This window comes from Protopterus annectens, chromosome 16.part0 (assembly GCF_019279795.1).
Source record: "Protopterus annectens isolate FY-2018-M chromosome 16.part0, PAN1.0, whole genome shotgun sequence".
In the NCBI taxonomy this organism is placed as follows: Eukaryota; Metazoa; Chordata; order Ceratodontiformes; family Protopteridae; genus Protopterus; species Protopterus annectens.
In genome coordinates, this window is record NC_056750.1 from 605,971,149 (window position 1) to 605,994,015 (window position 22,867).

At 42.4% G+C, this 22,867-nt stretch overlaps 1 protein-coding gene across 1 annotated transcript in view; it reads left to right on the forward strand.

Moving 5' to 3' along the window:
* The window catches only part of LOC122790909 (dehydrogenase/reductase SDR family member 4-like), a 388,748-nt gene that overhangs the window by 153,921 nt on the left and 211,960 nt on the right, over nt 1–22,867 (forward strand). Inside the window, exon 3 of the mRNA XM_044058593.1 lies at nt 6,454–6,555. Coding sequence (XP_043914528.1) covers nt 6,454–6,555 — 102 coding nt within the window. The remainder of the gene's footprint in view (nt 1–6,453; nt 6,556–22,867) is intronic.

The window sequence follows — 22,867 nt, forward strand, 5'->3', positions numbered from 1 at the left end:
CGTGCATGACAACTGCAAAAGCTGTTTTACTTGACAAAAAATACAACCACACTTTAAAGCTAATAATGCACAAATGGCACATATCTGACTCTTACTTTGGCAATGGCCCACCCGCCCACTCTGTATGGGTGATTGTAACCTCCCACAGGTCCTGCGTTTCGTCTATAGGGTCACTGCAACTTGGAGGAAATTAGCTTGCTGCTCTTTCAGAAATATCCATTCAATACAGTAGTAAGTTGGAATTTACATATGTGCATGGTACATATATTAATGTCTTTAGATTTACGGATACCATAGACTTGGCATTTGTACTGCTATGGAGTTGGGTGGACAGCGTGTATTTCATTTTCTGAATGTAGTATTTTGACTGCAAGTTTTAGGCATTTTGATCCTAAACTCCTAAATGTAACTTACTGAACCATTCTTAAGATACTAAGTAAATTTTTCACTTAAATTGTAATTCAGTCACTTCTGTGAAATCTGCACATTAATATCTGAAATACCATTGTTTTTTCATGCAGTACAACCAGTAGACATTGGACTGAAAAGGTAGTTTTGATAAATAAGGCAGTCCTAATTATCTTGCAGTAAATATTTCAAATGCAGTTTTTTTCACACACACTCCCCAATGTTTTGAACACATTGGTGATTTATTTAGACCATCATTCATGAATGTGAGGTAAGTAAAGACCAGTTGTACGTATTTTGGGTTTGGTCCTAATTATTGAGGGCACACTCATCAAAATATCAATTTTTGTTGCATTTTCCCCTCCTTCGGCAGAAATGTTATGACCATGAAGGAGACTTGCATTGCTTCATAAGTGTGGGGAGGCAGAATCCCCACCAGTGCTGGATCAGAGGTTTACACAAAAAGTCTAGGAAATGTTATTTCTGTAGTAAGCAAACTCAATGAAGCAGAATTTTGATGAGTTTACCCTCTACATTTTACACAAGACCCATTTATTTTGATTCTCGACAGGATATTCTTTCATTTGCGTGAATACAAAGAAAATTTGCTTGAGCATGAAATGCAGAAAACATTATTAGTCTTGTATTTAAAGGGCAACATTACCTAAATGTCAAGTTTTTCTTAACATTTTATCTCCTTCATCCAGTCCTCAGTGTCATAAAGAAAATATATTGTATTTCCTGCCTATACCTGATTTTGCAGTCATTGCATACCTCTACACCTTACTGATAATCTGTGAAGTCTCACTTTATTATAGCATTGGTTATCTAGCCAAATGAGTTCTGTTTAACTGAAGAATTTGAGTCGGTGAAGCAGAAGAAGAGTTGCTACATCTAAGCTATTTACAACCTTAATAAAACAAGCTACCTAATTAGACCACTGGTTTGTAGGTTCAGCAGAGGTTCAATAGAAGTCTAGTTAGATTTCCATCAGGAATGCCAAGCAAGTGTTTCAGGTAGCTAAGCTTCACACCTCCACCAGTGATTTTTGGGAAAGCAATATCTTCGCATACAGTTGTGTGAAGTACTTGGCATACCAGAAGAAAATTAAGTGTACTTATGTATTCCCAGTAGCTTATGGTCTGTGGATAGAACACCAAGCTACATCAAGGTATGAATTTGAAAGCCAAGTAAAGTCTCTAGCTGACAGCTGTTTGGCCCCTGTAGTAAAGTTACTTCTAGCCATTAAAATACAATCTAATTTTGTAATAATAAATATATGCACTAATGGATAACTGTTTTACAGATGTCTGTCCCAGAGGCCCTGTAAGAAAGGTCTCTGAATTAGATGTCTGTCAACAACAGCATGGTAATACTAGAATGAGTTATGCTGTTTTGAAGGCTTGATGAGTTCAACTGTGAGGTGATTTATTGAATTGCTTAGCCTTCCCGTTTGCTAGAGTAACAGTAGCTGCAAAGGGGTTAGTATTCTTCATGAAGTAAATTCAGTGGATAGTCATAGCTAGACATCTCTGAGGTTCAGCCATGTACCCCTGTTACTTGACACTTGCTGTGACTGCTATGGCCATGCTAGTTACTTAACCATATTCTGTAATTGGGGGACAGTTGACTAAACAATAGAGAATTGAGAGCACTGTTTGAATGAGTCAATAATCATGGAAGACCGCATATAGTGATTATTGATCCTGCGATTTTCCAACTATTGTGTGACAGTGGAGTTAATATGTGTGAGATAAGTGGTGTGAGAATGCCCCCCCCCCCCCAAATGTGGGCTGCGGGGGACTTGCCCCTCTGTGGAGAAAAATGTTTTGATAATTCCAAACCTGTTTTTCACTGATATTGATATTGATTCATAGTTGTCACTTGCTGAAATTGCTGTTGGTTAGGCATTATGTAAAGATTAGCAGATGCTATGCAGAAATGCTACAAAGTGTATGCACCGATAACTATTAGCAGAAAACCAGTATACACACAGCAACATGGTGCATGTGCTACCTTCTCCTCCTACACCTTCCTCATCTTCCTAGTCACCACTGTTACACTTGGGGGGGGGGGGATATTGAAGCTGCAGGCTGTTTTTGTGTAAGGAATCTTGCTAGAATTCAAAAGTATTCTGCTTCTATAAAGACTAACTGTCATTTCCACCTAAAAGTGGTATTGAAAATCTGACTGAACAAGTCTACTCTTGTGCTTCTGGGAAAGAATAACTGGAGTGAACATCTCTTAGCTTCTCCGTTTTTACACACACCAGTACTATTTTTTTTTCTGTGGGATCAATACCTCCTGAGAAATCAATCAGGTATATCATTTGATGTGTATGGTGAAGGGATATGAAGGAATTTGTTTAATATCCACTTTGCTGGTGTCGAACTGCATGTGTTAAGTGACTTACAGGCCTCTTGTGAAAGTAGTCAGCTGACCTAACCTAAAGATGTTATTTCTGATACATATTTCAAAGATGTAACTGAGGATGTATTGCACTGTGCTTAGCTGGTTCATAGGTAGGTACTAGGCTATTGGCCCTAGGGCATAATTAAGCCTAGCCAAAAATGTTGTGTTGTCGCCTCCCTCCCAAGTGGTTTAGTTACCTGCGCCCCTGTTGAGCAGGGCCACAGAAGTGATTCCCGCGGTGAATTTCCTGTTTTCCCATCCACTCATCAAGATTTCTCTTGAAGAGTGCCAACGAGCAGCTCTGCCTCGCATATATGGGGACCTTATTCCAGAGCAAGAGGAGTCTCTGGGACATGAATCTGTCCTTCCAACTTGTCCTGTTTATTGATGATGTCAGGTTTATGTCCCTTGAGCGTGTAGCTCTGGTGGATTGGGGTTTCCTTAGGTGGAGCATTTCTAGCAATTCAGGGTTTGACATAGCCTTGTATGTCAGGCAGAGATTACCTCTGAGTAGCCGGTACGCGACTGAGTACAGTTTTTTTAGCCTCATGGCATAGGGCATCTGTTTAAGTCCCGTTATCCTCTTTGTGAGGTACTTTTGTGGCTTCTCCAGTTGTTGCAGATGTCTTATTAGGTACATCCCGAATGGGGCATTATATTCAGTAATGGGTCTAATGAGTGATGAGTATGGGAGACAATAGCTTCCTTATTCCTAGATGCAAACCCTTTTGTGATAAGGTGGGCCATGTAGAAGGATTTTCTAACCACTTTGGCAAGGTGGTTATCGAAGGCGAGGTTACGATCTACCCGAGTCCCTAGGTCTCTTATCACACTCTCTGTGATAAGTGGGCTGCCACCTATGCTGTAGTTCATAGGTACTTGATTTTTTCCCAAAGGGGATAACAATGCACTTTTTGGCATTTAGTTTGAGGCCATGGTTTTGGCACCACGTATCTGTATCCGTAAGACCTTTTTGAAGGATGTCTATGTCAGTAGGAGTCTCTATTATTGCACCCAGTTTGTAGTAGTCTGCGAACTTTGTGAGCCGTTGTCCCTCTGTTTGCTTGTACCTCAGAAAAATAGATATCGAACAGAATGGGTCCCAGGACTGAGCCCTGTGGTACACCTAGTCACAGGTTTGGAGTCTGATCTAGCATTTGCTATTCTCACTGAATGGGTTCTATCCATGAGCCAGTTAGCGACCCGTCTTGTAACGTAGGGGTTTATATTTAGGTTGGTGAGCTTGTCTATAATTCCCGAGTGGAGAATGGTATCGAAGGCCTTTGCAACATCAAGGTATGCTGTGTATGAACCACTTTTCCCTCATCTATTGCTTTAGTGACCATTTCAAAGAAGTCAACCAGATTTAAGAGACATGACCTTCCCTTTACGAACCCAAACTGGGTGGGGTCTAGGGTTTATAGGTTACCAGTGTTGTTGTTTGAGTTCCATGATGATGCGCTCCATGTTCTTGCAGACCAGACTCAGGCTGATGGGGCGGTAATTCCTGGGGTCAGTGGTTGCACCTCCTTTATGGAGTGCGATGACTGTTGCCATGCACCACTCTGTGGGCATATAGACTGAGGTGAGGCTGTGGTTAAACATGGTATTAAGGTGAGGGCTTAATTCATTTTGGAGCTCGTGTAGCATGCAGCCTTGGGATGTTGTCTGGTCCCATGGATGCTGTGTTCCTTGCCTTGGAGTGTGCTGTTTTCACCTGGGTGCCTGTGATTTTAGGGGCAGCACAATCTTCTGGTATGGATATGAACCCTTTGGGGGGAGAGGATGGGGTGATGTTTGCACTGAACCTATCTGCCAATATATAAGTGATATCAGTTGGTTCCGTGAATTTTGATCCATTATGCTGTAGCTTGGTGCAGATCTGAGAGTTGCTATTAAGGTTTTTGACATAGCTAAAAAATTATTTGTGATGGTCTTTGGTATCTATTGCGATTTTTCTTTCAAAGCTCGCCTTGGAGTTTATGAGGGTTCTTAGTTTTTTGCTAAGGTTGGTCAGGGAGCCCCTCCATTCCTGGGCTTTTACTTTTTTTGCAGCAATTTCTTCCTTCTATTACAGAGCTTGTTTATGGCTGGGGTCAACCAGACTGGTTTCCTCTTTGGAGGAGTGGGTCTTGGTCTTGTTCAGGATAGCACGGTGCATGCACTCATGTAGGTGCTTGTAGAGTGCTTTTGTGTAGGATGTAGCAGATTCAGTCATATTGACATTCTGCACACTGCTTGTCTGCATACGTTCACTAACCATTAAGGCCTGGTTTTGTATTCACGGAGTCATGCTTTCTTCGATAGAATGGCATTTCCTGCTGAGACATTTCTAGAAAGAAGATTAGTTGCAATTGGTTAAAAAAAGATGGAATGTTAAAATTCTATGTATAAGACTGCAATTAACCAAAAGTATTAAAATAAATTTCTTATTGTGATTCCATGGCATAGAGAGGGATAGAGCCCCAACCTATGATCTCCGTGACCTGTATTCAGTTAGCCACTTGGGTGCTAGAGGAACCAAGTAGAAGGGCGAGTCTGAGGCGACTGCATCATATCGCCCAGCCTAGAAAAGAAACTGGAGAAATACCTACAGTATGGACACATTTGGAGACTGGGGTTTGTGCCTCGATGGAGGGACATAGGTTCATAGGATGATGCTAGGCTATTGGCTTGGAGGCTGTTATAAGCCTAGCCATGAGTAACTTGATGGCATGGGTGGTGATGCAGAAATTGGGACTTCTTACCTATATCCTAAATCTCCACTTGTATTCACAGACACAATGCCTGCCCCCCTCCCCCAGGTGTCACCTGTCTTAGTGGGGGAAGCAGCAACCAGTCTTAAATGCCATAGATTGCAAGGCCATTCCCTCCTTGGGGAAGGCCAACCTACAGGGTCCAGAAGAAGAGTGCAGTAGACTAACTGGGGTATCAGTTGCAGAAGGTTAAAGGGCTAACAATAGCGAAAAATAGACAAAAGTAAAAAAAATAATTTTCTGAATCTTTGAAGCGAGTTGGAGGAGGACTGGACTCAAGATATTGTCTTAAGTCATAGTGATTGGAAACTGATGGAAAAGAAGTGGTAAATTGACATTGCCTTGTAGAACTGCAAAGTGCACTCTGCATTCCAGGAAGAAGCAGCCTTGACTGAACTAATCAAGTCAGAATGTATACTTCAATCATATTGCATTGCTTTAGAAACAGAATAAGTAATCCTAACCACTTAGATACATAGGAGCAAGAGGGATGTGTTGAAGATCTAATGTGAGATCAAAAATGTTTATTTGCTGGGGTTCATTGTCTAAAGCATCTTGTTTGCCCATTTTCCTGTTTGCAAGTACCAAGAATGCCAAGGACTCCCTTTCTTAGCTTGCATCAAGCAGCACTAATGGTTGCATGACCACATCCTTAAGCTGTGATAATGCATTAATAACTGAAAGATGGGTAATTTGGTAAAACTAGAGAGACTGTAGTTAAACTGTCTGTGCTATAGAGGACAACCAAAGAAGTGTCAAAATTCTGTTCTATTAAAGTTCTAGTCAGTGAATGTAAAGTTGCAAACATCATCACTCTAGCTAGCGCATCTGTATAACACTAATGGCTTCCTGTCCTTTTTTTTTCTTTTTTGTACAGACTGTCGAAAAGTATGGTGGGATTGATATTTTTGTGTCTAATGCAGCAACAAACCCCTTTGTAGGCAATATGTTGGACTGCAGCAAGGAAACTTGGAACAAGGTAATGTGGTCACTAGGAGTTGTGCTTGAATTAAAATGTGCATTTTTAGTTGTGATTGCATACCAGTGCAAAGCAGAAGCTACCATTAACTGCAAATTGTCACACTGAAGGGAAGAGTGTATTTGGGGAAAATGGGGGAAATCTCTCAGTATTTCTGTTTGGCTAAGACAGAAGAATGTTCCTTTTTCCTTGCATTGTAATCCATTTTTCCTTTTCTTAACATCTTTTAACCTTTAATACTGTTGTACCCAACAGGATTCAAAGCTGTAGTTTTTAGTGGTCTGAGCAGAAGAAGCTTTTAAAGTAAGCGTATGTATCGTGATAATGCAGTGCTAGTAGGAGATGCACACAGTAAAAGTGGTGGTAATGGAGAACACTGGACCATGCCCAAGTTGCAGTCATGAATGCAGTGTGCTGGCTTCTCTTATGTCACTACAGAGACTGGTCTTTGACATGTGTGAAGCTTGTTCCACTATGCATTGATTGTAATTTACCAGAAAACAGACAGCTTACGTGGGACAGGGCAAAAGTAGGAAGGAACATGCATTAAATGGCGCAACAGGTTTTGTATCAACATGCATTTTTTGAAGGGAAGGGACAGGACAAAATTCAGGGACATGAAAAAATTAATAGGACAACAGTTTTGCATCAGCATGCACTTTCTGAAGAAAAATCAACTAAGTATACAACTCTAAAGTCTGACATTATTGACGGACTGCAATTTTCATTGGTTTACCCAAAAAACAAAGCATTTTATATGAAACGTAGCAAAGGTATGAGGCATATTCTAGTTCTGTAAAATCTGCCACTTCAGGTGATGGATAGATGTTTTTTCAACTGTCCGAAATAATGTTTAAAACTTTAGGGTGGTACTAGTTAGCTGTCAAACACTGCCTTAACATTCTGAACACTATGCAAACATACTACTGTGGTCCAGTGTTTCCCCATTATCGCCCTAAAACTAGTGGGTTTGTATATGTCTGTTAGCCGTTTGGTAGTCTACATACAGGTAACACACCTACCTTTGGTGCTGAAGGCTGTGGGTTCTGTTTCCCAAACAAGGTAATTGGATTAATTTCTCCAAAACTGACGCTTCAGTGCAGCATGGGGGGGGGGGGGTGTTGCTCTCCTGAGTGTGCCTTCCTTCTGATGAGAAGTTGAATAGAGACCCCATCCAACTGAGTTTGTGCCAGGTCAAATGGATGTAAAAGTTCCCATTGCATTTATAAAAAAAAGTAGTGGAAGTTCTTTGGTGCTCTGGCCAAATTTCTCCCTGGTCAATGTGAATATCACCTCGGTTCTCCCCCAAAATAGTGGGATTAACCTGGTCAACAAAGTATAAATAAACAGTCCATCTACTTGTAGATTTATAGTGAACAGTATAAAATATTGATATGTTTAGGTTCATGCATGTCTGTAGGTCCTTCTATGCAGTATGCATACATTTTTCATTTAATTCCCGATCCTCTGTTAATAAAGAACTACAAATATTGCAGAAATATATACTGTGTATTGCAGCCTAATGTAAGTATTGAAAGTGAAATGCATGTGTAGTTAAGACTGGCTAGATGAAGGGCTCCGGGATATAAGATGTAGCCACCTCAGAAGCTGCACCACAATTACCGAAAACCAGGTTAATTGCGTAACACATACTTGCACGGTACTGATACAGCAGTCATGTACCTTTTAAGAGGGCAGTTATCGCTGTTTGAAAAAATATATATATATATATTTAATTCCCATTACTTTTAAAAAAGGAAGGATGTACATGTATGGCATTTAGATTTAAGTAGACTGAAAACAACATGAGCAGTAAGTGTACTTTAGTATGTCATATGTACTACATTAATTCAAAGAGCAACACATTTCACTATTCTGTTACAGTATCAAATTTGGGAAAAGTTACTTTGGAGATTCACAGTCAGTTAATTTTCTGTACATCTGTTATTGTAATAAGGCATTTTGATTAATCTCTGACATTCTCAATATTGTGTAGAATTGACCTCGTTTATTTTTTTAGGGATTATTTAGGTATGGAGTTAGTAATGACATCACCTTGAATAGATTTATGGACTTCTATCCACACTGTACTAAATTTCTGTTGTAGTGGAAGGATTTTCTCCACTCTGGGTGGATAGTGGTATTGCATCTGCTTCTGAAGCAATACCACTTTGAATAATTTATTAGGAAATGCACATTTGAGTGATAAAGTAAGTTTTCTGATGCCGCTCATTTGATTATTAAGGATATAATAGCTAGACAACTTCAAAAGCATAAGGGCACCTTCCGTGTGCCCAATCCATTAAACACCTCAACAGAGTTGAAGAAAAAGTGGTTTGGGCACCAAGCCCTTTAGAGCTTTCTTGCTACTGAAGAGCGATCCTCTTGCGGACTTGCTGGGCAGACTAGTTCCCTTTGGGGGAAGAACCTTCTACATTTTCTTCTTATGACAGAAAGCTAACTTTGATTATGAAACTGTTAATTTTAAGCTAGAAAAAAGTGCTTTTATAGAGTGTCACGTAACTTTTTGTAACTTAACAAATTACTTTTGAGGAAAAAATATTGCGTAAAACCATCAGGGGCTGCAGGTTAGACTGTCAAACAAGTTACAGACTGTAATAAATCCTCCAATGCTGAAAGAACTGCATGTTCAGGAAATTCCTGTTGTAATAAATATTTCTTTAATGACAGTGGAAGATCATTATGCTCCCACTGAAACAACAAATTCATTTTGGGCATGGTTTCAGAAAAATAAAATCCTTCCAAGGGACTATCAGAATATACATTTTCCTCAGATTTGGAGATCTGATAAGAGAAAATAGAAGTTGTCCCCTCAGTCTTTTTCCTTTTCAAGGCCCAGAACATCCTCAGACAGTGAATAATTCCTTTTTCCTTTACAAGACGTACTAGGACTGGAAGAGTCAAAAGCCTGAGCTAAACTCAAATCACTCCTGCTCAAAGTAAATGAGATAGATGAAGACCTGTGTCTAACTTTTTGCTTTGTTTTGACAGGAATTTCTAAAGGACGCCTACTTTTGACAGGCAAAACATTGCTAGGGACACATTGCAAACCAAATTCCTTTTCTAGGTCTAGAACAGCATTTTGTCAGTAATAAATGATCTCATCTTTTTCGATTATTTGTGGATCCCAGGATGATTACACTCTATTACAGTCAGTGCAGCAGTAGTGTGGTACATAAACACATGGGAGAACCAGAGCTTACTCTCTGTGCAGATTAGTCATGGTAGCCTGGGATATAGCCTTTCAGCACAGTGTCACACTGCTGGCATCTTGCATCTTGTCAAAGCAAAATTTTGTGGCAGCTGAGCAAGATAAGGGCAGACCCTCAAAAATGGAAACTGAATCGGAAATGGAGCCAGCAATGGGGACATCTCAAATAGATCTGTTTGCCTGTACTCGCAACAGTAAGTTGAAAAAAATTTGCTCCTGGACTGTATGCAACAAGGTGTAGAAAACGGGTCTACTACTAAACACCGACGCGACGATTCCCCGACACAAAACTCACCGACGCCAAATAACCGACAACACACAAACCCGACACAAACCCGACAACGCAAAACACCGAACACCATTACACTGACACACGGAACGTAAACAACACGCGACACTACATAGCATACACACTAGCCCTGACCCAAACCCTAACCCTAAGGTCCGACACTATCGCACACTTCACCTACCTGCACCCTAACCCTAACTCACTTAACCCACCCCTAGCCCAAGCTCCAACACTAACGCACACATCACCTACCTGCACCCTAACCCTAACTCACTTAACCCACCCCTAGCCCAAGCTCCGACACTAACGCACACATCACCTACCTGCACCCTAACCCTAACTCACTTAACCCACCCCTAGCCCAAGCTACACTAACGCACACATCACCTACCTGCACCCTAACCCTAACTCACTTAACCCATCCCTAAACTACAGTCCCTCACTAGCACACACTTAACCCGAACCATACCTCCGACACGAACACACACTCACCTTTCCCACAGCCTAACCCGACATCCCACAATCTCGAGCACTTACCTGACCGCTCCTAACTCCGTCACTATCGCACACTTACCGCGTCGCGATCGCACATTCCCTTGTCGGTCTTTCCGCTGTCGGCAAATCACCCTGTCGGTACACTTACCTGTCGGTCATCTGGCGTCGGTGAGTTTTCTGTCGGGGAATCGTCGTTTCGGTCATTAGTAGTAGACCCGTAGAAAACAGATGCATTCTCATTTTTCTTGGACAGGAATGTTCCTGTGTGCTTTACTGTCCTTTCCATTGATATCTGGAGTTACTATGAAGATTCAGAATGATTTTATAAAAATCACTGTGGATAAACCATTCTGGCCCAGGCAACAGTGTTTCTCCTTTCTTTTGGAAATTGCCAAGGGCAGTTATCACAAGCTGCCTCCCGGACTGGAGCTACTCAGAATAGGGGATATGTTTGATGCAACCCAGTTTGAAGCAACGGCAGCGAACTGCCTGGATGATGTAATTTTAATACCTTGTAGGCGCCTTTTTTCTGAAGATATACAGCAGGTATTAAAGTAGGCTAGAAGACCTGCTGCTAGGAAATCCTGTACTAGCAAATTGAAAAGATTTTCTAGTTAGTGCCAAGACAAGAACCAGGACCCTTAAGGCTAGTATGTCACTACTTCTGCAGTATTTGTCCAAGCTGTTGTCCTCTGGCCTTTCTTACTCCTCTACCAAGTTTCATTTGCGGACTTTTCAGCCTGTCTGCCCATGGAGCTTCTCCTTTTAGAGAATTCCAATGTTAAAATGATTTTGAAAGGTTGTTTGCATATCAAGCTTCCTAAAAAACAGATTGCTTCTAAGGATATTTATTTCAGAAAAATTAACTCTTGCTGTGTTTGAATTAGTGTTTCAGGCTGATTCGAGGTTCTCAAAATGGAAAACATCTTTGCTGATTGCTGTGATTCCTGCTAGAAGTGTGTCCGAGTTGTAAGTTTTGTGGTAGGTCAGCCTTTGAACATATGAACCTTATCACGTTTTCCCCAAAGACAGGGTTTTAAGAAGTAGATTTTCCTTTATGCCTAAAATGGTGTCTGTTTACTTTGAGCAAGCTATCCATCTCCATGTCTTCTTTCCAGAACCTAAAATGAAGGAGAGGAGTCTGGGTCCTCTAAATATCCACAGACAACTCTGATGTTATCTTGACAGATGCAAAACATTCAGATACTATTCATAGGTTCATAGGTTCATACTAGGCTATCTGCCCGAGGGCATTTACAAGCCTAGCCCATAGTTTTGTGGCTTACGCCACCCCTTTAGTATGGGGAACTATACCCATTATTTTTCTGTGCCTCTGTCGAGCAGTGACACTGAGGTGATCCCTGGGGTATATCTGCGATCTCCCATCCATTGGTCAAGATTTTTCTTGAACAAGGCCAGCGAGGTGCTCTGCCTCACATATACCGGGATTTTGTTCCACAGCATAGGGAGTCTTTGGGTGATGAATCTATCCCTCCAACACGTCCTATTAATAGCCGTGTCCAGGTTTAAGTCTCCCGCCCTTGTGGCTCTGATGGATCTAGTTTTTTTGAGGTGTAGCATATTCATCAAATCTGGGTTTGACATGGCCTTGTATGTTAGGCAAAGGTCACCTCTGAGCAAGCGGTAAGCGACTGAGTAGAGCTGGAGTTCTTTCAGTCGGGCAGCATAGGACAGATGTTTGAGACCCTTTATCCTTTTGGTGAGGAACTTTTGTGGCCTCTCAAGCTGCTGCAAGTGTCGGGTCAGAAACATTCCGAATGGGGCATTATACTCAATCATTGGTCTGATGAGTGATGAGTACAGGGAGACTATGACCTCCCTTGATCTAGACGAGAATCCCTTCATGATAAGGTGGGCAATGTAGAAGGTCTTCCTAACTAATTTGGCTACATGGGTGTCGAATGACAGACTACTATCAACCTGTGTCCCTAGGTCCCTCATAACTTCTTCTGTGCTCAGTGGATTGCCACCTATTTGGTAGCTAGGGGTAACCTTGTTTTTCCCGAAGGGTATGACTATGCATTTTTTGGCATTTAACTTTAGGCCATGGCTCTGGCACCAGTTATCCATTTCTGTGAGACCCTTCTGTAGGATATCTGTGTCAGATGTGTTTTCTACTATGGTGCCCAGTTTGCAGTCATCTGCAAACTTTGTCAGCCATAACCCTCCTGTGTTTGCTTGTACTCTGGAAAAGTAGATGCCAAACAAGAGTGGGCCCAGGACTGAGCCCTGTGGTACACCACTTGTGACAGGCTTTGAGTCTGACATGGCGCCAGCAACTCTGACCCTGTGGGTTCTGTCACTCAGCCAGTTTGCAACCCATCTTGTGATGTATGGGTTAACATTTAAGCTGATGAGTTTTTCAATGATACCCGAGTGGGGTATTGTATCGAAGGCCTTTGCCAGATGTAGGTAGGCTGTATGGACTGCCTTTCCCTCATCAATGGCTTTGGTGACTGTTTTGAAAAAGTCAACCAAGTTTAGAAGGCATGATCTGCCTTTGACAAAGCCAAACTGGGATGGATCCAAAGTCTGCAAATTCCCTATGTCTTTATTTATGAGGTCCATTATGATCCTCTCCATGGCTTTGCAGATAAGGCTTGTCAAGCTAATGGGCCGGTAATTTCCAGGGTCGGTGGAGGCACCGCCTTTGTGAAGTGGGACCACAGTTGCAGTGCGCCACTCCCTGGGCACGTATCCAGAGGTAAGACTATGATTAAACAGCTGTCCTAGCTGTGGGTTCAATTCATCGTTTAGTTCGTGGAGCACACAGCCGGGGACACCATCAGGTCCCATGGATGCTGTGTTTTTTGCTTTAAGGAGAGCAGTTTTCACTTGGGTGTTGGAGATGTTTGGGGGACTGCAATCGCTTGGTATAGATATCTCTCCTTTTGGGGGGGGAGGGGGGGAGAAGTTTGCACTGAACCTGTCAGCCAGTATGTTAGCAATGTCTGTAGGATCAGTAATCTTCACATTATTTTGAACTAGTTCTGAACATATCTGGGAGTTTCCTCCCAGGTTTCTGACATAGCTAAAGAAGGCCTTATGGTTGTCTTTTGAGTCTTTAGCTATTTTTCTCTCAAAATTTGCTTTGGATGATTTTATGAGAGCTCTTAGTTTTTTACTTATAGTGATCAAGGGTGTCTTACCTTTTAAGGATTTTGCTCTATCTTGTAGTAGCTTCCTCCTTTTGTTGTAGAGTTTGTTTATGGCTGGGGTCCACCAGACTGGGCGCTTGCCTTTGGTACAAAGAGTCTTTGTTTTGCTTGGGATTGCCTTATCCATGCAGTCCTGCAGGTGCTGGTAGAAGGCATTTGTAAGTGATTCAGCGGCTTGAATACTGTTTTCCCGGCTCGGGGCCTTAAAGGAGACCACACTAGTCTTTAGAAGTGTGAAGTCGGCTTTCGAGAAATTCTTTACTGTGGTCTTTTTATTTCAGGTGGGGTGGGATGAGGACCTCCAGCGAGATTAGTTTGTGATCTGATCTCACCAGTGAGGGGTATACTTCGGTGTTGAACATAGTGCTCCCATGTTCGTGATGATGAGATCAAGTATGTTTTCTCCTCTTGTGGGGATGGTGACTAGCTGTTCCATGGCATTTGAGTTTATGAATTCCAGGAACTTTTGGGCTAGGGTGTTTGGGCTTGAGTAGTGTACCCAGTCTATATTAGGGTAATTGAAGTCACCTAGTATGATGGTGTTTGGTGATACATTTATCCCTCTAGTGTTTTCAGGAAAGCCATGTGAGGTTCCAGAGTTTGTGAGGGTGGCCTGTAACATGCTACAATTTGCAGAGCAGTCTTGCCTATGGTTAATTGCACCTGGATGGTCTCCGATGCATCGTCGTTGCCACCAGTCTTGAGGTGTGGGTGTCCTTGATGAATATGGATACCCCCTCCTTTCTTGGTATTGTCCAGATTTTGGGCCGGAACGCATGATATGAGGTATAACCTGATAGTGCTGGGGTGCTCTCAGGAGTCTTGAACCAGGTTTCTGTCACCGCACAGACATCGATGTTCTCCATACTGAGAAGGGCCTCGAGTGCGTGCATTTTGAGATTAAGACTTCTGGCATTGAGCAGCATTACCCTTAGTTTTTTTCCTTTTTTGTGTTCTAGGGTGGTAGGTTTAGAATTTGAGCCTTGCCTAAAAAGGCACTATGGGGTGGCAAGAGCCTTTGCCAATATCCGAATCCCAGGGTGACAGGTGCAAGCCGTCCCTTGGCAGCGTGGCTTGTCCAGCATGTCATCCCAGGCAGACAGACATTCGATCCCCTTTGAATGACACCAGATTTTAAGCCAATTGTTAAAGCTAATCATCTTATCTCTGTATTGTGGCATCATTCTTGGTGAAGGTAGGATACTGCTCAAGGTCAGGGTCATACCTGCCTGGGCTACATAATCAGAGAGCTCTTCAATGTCTCTTTTCATGTAGTCCAAGGAGGTACGTCTCAGGTCGTTTACACCAGCGTGGACAATGACTGAGTCATATTTGTACCTGCTGTTGAGTGACCTGAGTGCTTGCATTATGTGGCGGATTCTAGCGCCCGACAGGCAGCTTACTGTGACCTTCTCCTTACTCAGTCTGGTGAGCGGGACGTCAGTGTGTCTGACTATGGAGTCACCAATGACTAGTGTGTCTGGCATTGTGTTTGGCCTTAGGGGCTGTGACTGTTTGACACTCTGACTGTGAGGTCTATGTGTTTCAGGTGTTGTGTTCTGAGGTGGTGGTTGTTTGGGTGTCTGCTTTGGTGGCCTCTGCTGTTTTGGTAGATTTTTGATCAGAGCCTCCAGTATGTCTTTGTGTGTTTATGTGTATGATTTGAGGTTGTGATGGTACTATGTGAGACTGGGTCTATAGTGTGTGTGGTAACCTTTTCCTCCTGACTGGTCTTGCCAGTCCTATGTTGAGAGAGCTCAGCCTCCAGTTTGGCCGTATAGTTGCATCTCTCGCATGTATTTGTGTTTTGTGGGAGGAGGAGAGGGTTGTCTGTGTACATGAGGCAATTGTAACATTGCCTCAATATTCCCAGGTTCACCAGCTGAGCAGGAGAGGACACTAGCAACTGATCCCTCGACATGCTAGAAGGACTAGACAAAAAAACTTTAAACTAGATTCCGTGGGACGTGGGTGACCGAGAAATGGGGGTTTGCCTTTTTTGGGGTGCTATCTATAAGAGTGCCGTATCAAGGTAATAAGTACTGTAGGATCAAGTGCTAGGTTAAACAGATAGAGAATAGTCTACTTGGAGTCAAGTAGAGATGATCTTTTTAGTTATAGGATACGCTGATTAGATCAGTAGTATAGTTTGAGGAAGGTAGTTTTAAGGGAAAAATTGAAGAGTGGACTTTAGGTAGCCCGAATAGTTTAATCCTGCTTAACCGGCGCTGCCCTAGTGTGCAACAGTGGCAACTCCGCGCTAAATCGCGCTAACGCGCGTATAGCGCGTTTTATACCAGGGGGCTGGAAAAAGCTGGAAACTGGCCCAAAACGACCAATAAACTCCTAGTTTCTGGCTGAAACCTCACAAATCTGGACCAAAGGCAGCTCAATGCTTCCCACTCTCACTGGTAAGCAAGGTAACTTCCCTATCCCCAAATAAGGCAAGGAAACAGTACTCAGGAACTACAAACAAGCCCAGGAATCAGCAACTCTGAAGCTGGACAATCTAACTTAGTAAAGTAGGAAAAACAAGAGAATATATTTTTTTCTTTTTCATTTTTAGAGACAGGCAGAAACAATTTACAGCAACACTTATAAATGCTATTAACCAGCTATTACAGCTAACACAGAGGAAATGCTACAATACAGATAACAAGTAACAAACGATGATTACAAGTGCAGATTTAAGTTAAATGCAATAAAAAACAGTTGCAAAGTAACAGAGCAGCAGGCGAAATGCAGTCGCTAATTTTTCAGAAGTGTAAGGCAACAGAAAAAATACTTATTATCCAGAAAAGTCGCTTTTTCAGCTCTCTGTAGCTCGTATAACTCTGCTGGCCCACGTGGAGTCTGTGCTGAGTAGGTACAAGCTAGAAAACGCGCGTATAGCGCGTTTTATACCAGGGGGCTGGAAAAAAGCTGGAAACTGGCCCAAAACGACCAATAAACTCCTAGTTTCTGGCTGAAACCTCACAAATCTGGACCAAAGGCAGCTCAATGCTTCCCACTCTCACTGGTAAGCAAGGTAACTTCCCTATCCCCAAATAAGGCAAGGAAACAGTACTCAGGAACTAACAAACAAGCCCAGGAATCAGCAACTCTGAAGCTGGACAATCTAACTTAGTAAAGTAGGAAAAACAAGAGAATATATTTTTTTCTTTTTTTTTTCTTATGTCATCCCTTTTTGTAACCTTCATATTGTCAAATAGTTGCCTTATGCTAATTATTGCCTTTTTGTTATATGCAGTGCGATAAGTCAGTTCGAGCAAGGTTAAAGCTTCATATGCTACTTTTTGGGAAGGGATGGATTCTCAAAGTATTTTCAAAACCGTAAGTTGGTCCTCTGTACATACCTTTAGAAAGCATCACAAACTACATTCCTTCTGCAGGTCTAGAGTAGACTTTGCTAGGACCATTTTCTAGGGGCTTCTAGACTTCATCCTTTCTCCCAGTGGGTATAAGTTATGGTTGTCTACCCTTATGGCTAAGGCAACTGCAACAATGATCTCTCAAATATATATTTTTATGGTAAGTTTGCTTACGATTGTAATATTTTTCCTACTAAACTGAATAACAAGAACTCCCACAAAATGAGATCTTATTTATTGTGCTTGACATAAAACTGCTGCTTCACATAACTGTTAAGTATAGGCTTCAGAATCTTGTTATCCCTTTTCTTAAAGTCTGGTAAATTACTTGCAGATCTGTGACAGTAACACTTTGTTTATACTATTTAAATAACTTTGTCTGGCAAACAAAAACACACATGCAGTTGATCCAGTTTTACTTTATTCTGCATACATCTGGCAAATAAGTTTGATGTAATGCAGAATAAAGTGATAATTGACCATTCATTTAGTCAGAGTACAGATGGCTTCCTATTTATATAATGTGTGTGTATAAAATATGTGGGTTCAATTACTTTGCTTGATTTATTGTTTGCAGAGTTCTGTTGGAAATCTTGGTGGTGGTGAAGCTGGTGAGACTATATTTAGTCTAACTTCATTTAGTTGATTATAATATAATTCAGTGCTACTTTTTCCCTTTCTCCACAGTTGTGCGACCCTAGGGTTAGTGTATTTAAATTCCAGCTGTGTGGTGGCGTTGTGTGTTTGGTAATCACAAATGTCACATGTGCTATCAGTATTTGTAGATAGTTTTACTGTCAATAATGGTAATCATTGATGATGATTACTGTTTTGACATGTTTCATGCTGATCAGTGTTCATCGGTGATTATTTAGAGTATGATTTCAAGCCTGCCCCTAGTTATCACTTGCCTTTAGTTGTGGCATCACATCTGGGCCACCATTAAGTGAAGCATCACCAGAACATTGTTTCCCCTGTTCTTTGACAATGTCTTTGTAATGAAGTGGAGATCTACAGCTGGCAAGCAGGACATGAGAGAACCATTGTTCTGAATGGAGTTGTATCTGGTCCTTTTTAAGCATGGCCTGCTAGAGTAATCACTGCCTGGTGTTAAGTGAGTCATGATGTTCTTCGTGTTTCACTGTTGCAGTCATTACATTTGGGTTATCTGCTTGCAGGTAGCCCTCAGTCGGCCTGATTAACAAAGTCTTGGGTCCTACGTCGGTTGCTGTTCCTTCTTCCATGGCCTCAGGTCATCAGGGATATAAAACATGCAGCCGACGCCATTACATCAGTCTTTCTTGCCGTGCATTGCCCGAAGCAGAAGCAGTTCGCAAGTGCTAGTCAGCCGACTCCTGAAATTTTCGTTTTCAAGTTTCAGAACTGAAGTCTTCAACTAAAGCTAAGTTAACCCATTGGGGAAACTTTTTCTTGCTCCCTACTGATGTCAGTAAAAGTTAATAATTGCATTACTTGTGGAAGGCAAGTACCTCATAAAGATTTTCATTTGTACTGTATTCCTTACCCTAGGCCCTGACCATGACGTACCTTGCTGTCTGTTTTGTGCATAATCAGCGCACTATCCATCGTCTGTATATTTTTGCCTCTAAATATTTTGGTTATCTGTTTAATTATCCAGAAATGCCATCGGTTAGCTATCTGACTACCGGGATTCCGAAAAAAATGCAGAAGATAAAGACAGAGACAGGCCGCCGAGGTCCAAAAATGCCGATGACGCTTCTAAGTCAGTTGCCAGTTCGCCAGTGCTTAGTGAGGTGCTTTTGCAGCCCCTGATACCCACTACTTCTGATTCGCAGGCCTATACTGAGACCCATTCGGAGTCTGGTATGCCTCGAGATGCTTCAACTATGGAACCCACAGATGTCTCTACCTTGGATGGGTCCAGAGCCGCTGTGCAGTCACCGGCTTCTGAGGGTGTATTCAGGCCTACGGACGTGGATATTAAACTGATGTCGCCGCCTTCTCTTAGGCCTAAATCTTGAACCATGCCTAAAAAAACAGCACCCAGGCCACATGCTCAGGCCTCTATGCCTAAAAATCAAATGATGATAACTCTAATCAGGGGTAGCTAACCCCCCTTTTCTAAGAGGTCTAGGACCGAAGTGATTTATGAATCTTCTGACCAGGATTCTGTTTTTTTCTGATTCTACTGATGATCTGGATTTGCCCTTATCTACTTATGAGGATTCTGATGCAGAGGACTCCATTCCCTCTGCTTCCCTTCCAGGGGACTTTTCTTTTGGGGAAACCTTACATACTCTAAGGGAGCATTTCCACTGGGAAAGTCAGGATTTTTCTGATTCAAAAAAGAGGCTTAGGGATTTCTTACTCCTACCTCTGCATAGGCCTTTAGCTATTCCGCCTGTACTAGACATTGTTGATGATGCTTTTTCAGAATCTAGTTTTGCCCCAGATTCCTTGCCTCTTGCTCCCAGAAAACCAGACGGATACTACAGGGTTCCTGAGTCGCACAAGTTTCTTTTTAAAAATCCAGTTGCGGATCCAGAAACTATTTTTACAGGGGCCCAAGGGCATTGAGGCTTATACTGCTAAAAATCCTACTCCTTCTGATAGAGACTCCAGGGCGCTGGATAGATGGGGTAAGAAGGTTTACAGTTCTGCAACCTTGGCCATTAGAGCTTTAAACTGCCAGTTTCACATGTTAAATTAAAAGCAACATGTTATTGGATTGCTTAAACAGAAAATGATTCCTGACTGTATGGAAAATAAAGAATTACAGGATTTAATGCATTCTGCTGATCAAGTTGGAAAGCATACTTTGCAATGTGGTTTTGATTCATTAGAGGCCTCTTGCAGGGTCGCTGTTACTGGGTCTGTGCTCAGAAGGCATGTTTGGCTTAAGGAGCAATCTTTGCATGATCATGTTAAAGCTAAATTGTTGGATGCTCCCTTAAATCAGGTCCACCTGTTTGGCAACAAGGCTGAGGAAGTTCTTAAAAAGGTGGAAGATAAAGCTAAATCGATGCAAACTGTTAAAGATTTCTTACAAGTTCAGCCTCCTAGATTTAGTAGGCACTGGCCTTCTAAGAATTGGTCCTTTCCAGCCCCTTCCAGGTCTTTTCAAGCCAAACCAAGATGCAGCAAAAAACCCAGGTTTCAGTTCCAGGGGACACACAGGACTAAGCAGTGGGGGGTGTCCACTTCCAAATCTGGGAGTAATAATACTCCCCCCTATGGTAAACTGTCCAAATGACATCCTTTTAAAATTTCCAAGCACTTATCAACTGGCTGCCCCTTTGGGGGGAAAATTGCTCTTCATGCAAAGAACTGGGAACTCATTACCCAGGACAAATGGGTTTTAAATAGTGTCCCAGAGATACTGATTTCACTTCCATACATTGCCAACACCAAGCGGGTGGCCAGACCTACCCCGAAATCTGTGGGCAGAGGCCCAAAAACAAGTACTTTATCTCTCAAGCATTGGGGCTATTCAGCTGGTACCAGAAGAGGAAAAGGGACAGGGATTCTACTTGAGAGTTTTCCTGGTACCCAGAAAAGACAATTCATGGCATCCTTTCCTGGACCTGTCTACTCTAAACACCTTTCTGGAGATTCCAAAATTCAAAATGCTGACTCTTCAACAATTACTTCCTATGTTAGACAAAGATGCCTGGTTGGCAACACTAGATTTAAAAGAAGCATACCTGCACATCCCAATAAGGGAATCTTGCAGAAGATACGTATGCTTCAAAGCACGTTACCTGCACTATCTGTTCTCTGCACCGCCCTTAGGCTTATCTACTGCACCCAGGGTATTCGCAAAGTGCCTAGTTCCAGTTTATTGCATTTTGCAGGCAAAGAAATATTCAAATATACCCATACCTGGATGATTGCGTAATTCAGGCAGAAAGCCAGGACATACTTTTGAATCATCTGGCCTTTGTACAAAGGGTTCTAACTTGTTTGGGGTACACCATAAATGATAAGAAATCACACCTGGTACTCTGCCAACAAATTATATTCCTGGGAGCAAGCTTAAATACAATTTCCCAAATGGCCTACCTCACGCCAGAGAAACAAATTCTTTTGACAACCTACTTCAAACAAGTGGCCACAAAGACCCTGCTATCTGCAAGACAAATACTGCAAGCCTTGGGGTTCATGGCCTCCTGCATTCTTCTAATTCCATATGCAAGACTGCATATGAGGAAACTACAGTGGTATCTAAAAAGCCTATGTTGTCAACATTCTCAGGATTTAGAAGCAATGATTCCTTTCATACCTTGCATACACCTAGAGTTCCTTTGGTGGACAGAGGCCTGCCACCAAAACAAGGGACTACCTTTCACACCAGCCCCTGCCGCCCAAACCCTAACACACGCATCAGACTTTGCATGGGGGACTCACCTGGCAGGGAAGTGCATTCAGGGCAAATGGAACCCAAGTCAAATGCACCTGCATATCAATCAAAAATAAATGTTAGCTGTAAAGAATGCTCTGACAGCCTTCAAGGACCACATTCTTCCAGGGCAACTAATGGTAAAGACAGACAACACCACTGTTATGTGGTACATAAACAAGCAGGGGGCACACATTTTTACCCCCTCTGCAGACTAGCCATGGCATTGTGGAACATAGCCTTGAGCTAGCAAGTGCACATACAAGCTCAATTCCTACCAGGAAAGTTAAATACACTGGCAGACAGACTAAGCATAAACATTATGGACCCACATGAGTGGAAACTGGAACCAAGGATTTTGAACATGTTGACAAGCAAATGGGGAGTCCCAATATAGACCTGTTTGCCTCTCCCCAGAACTACCAATTGGACAAATTTTGCACAAGGACTCCCCACAAATAAGCCTGGAAAGTGGATGCTCTGTCCATCAGCTGGAAAAACCTGTCCGTCGATGCCTTCCCCCCTCTGCCTCTGCTCTTCAAAGTACTACTAAAAATCAAAAAGGACAAACCAAGGATGATTTTGATTGCTCCAGACTGGCCACGCCAACACTGGTACCCCCTCCTGCGCAGTGTGTCATGGTTATCCCCGTGGCACCTGCCTTGGACTCTTCCCTGTTGTCTCAGCAGGAGAACCAGATTCTGCACCCTCAGCTTCTAACACTGAACCTTGCAGCCTGGCTAATTACATAATCTTTCCTTTACCATCCTTCAGTAAACCTGTGATGGATATCATTTTAGAGGCAAGGAGGCCTAGCACTAGAAAATTCTATGCTGAAAAATGGAAAAGATTCTGTGCCCGGAACCAATCTCAAGGGATGAGCACAGCAGGCCCAATTTATCTGAGATTTTGCAATACTTAAGTGAGATGCTTCACAAGGGCTTGCATTCCTTAGATGTGCATAGGCAACTCAGATTCTACTTGGACAGGACTAAACCTCAAAGGAAATCTGAACTTCTGGTAGCATTTGCTGCAGGGGCAGAAGGGAAGGCTATTTCAAAACAAACTACACAGAACCACCCCTCTTCTCTCATCCACTGCTCAAGCAGTTCCTCAGAGGGGCCAAAAATGTAAGACCACCCAAGAGTGCTACAATCCCAGCCTGGGACCTTAACTTTGTTTTGGAGAAACTCACTCTACCTCCTTTTGAACCAGCTGCTACTGCAGACCTAAAATTCCTTTCTTGGAAAACAGCTTTCCTTTTAGCAATCGCTTCAGCTAGAAAGGTATCTGAATTACAGGCCCTTACAGCAGTGGAGCCTTTCATCATATTTCATGCAGACAGGGTGTCCCTCAGAACCAATC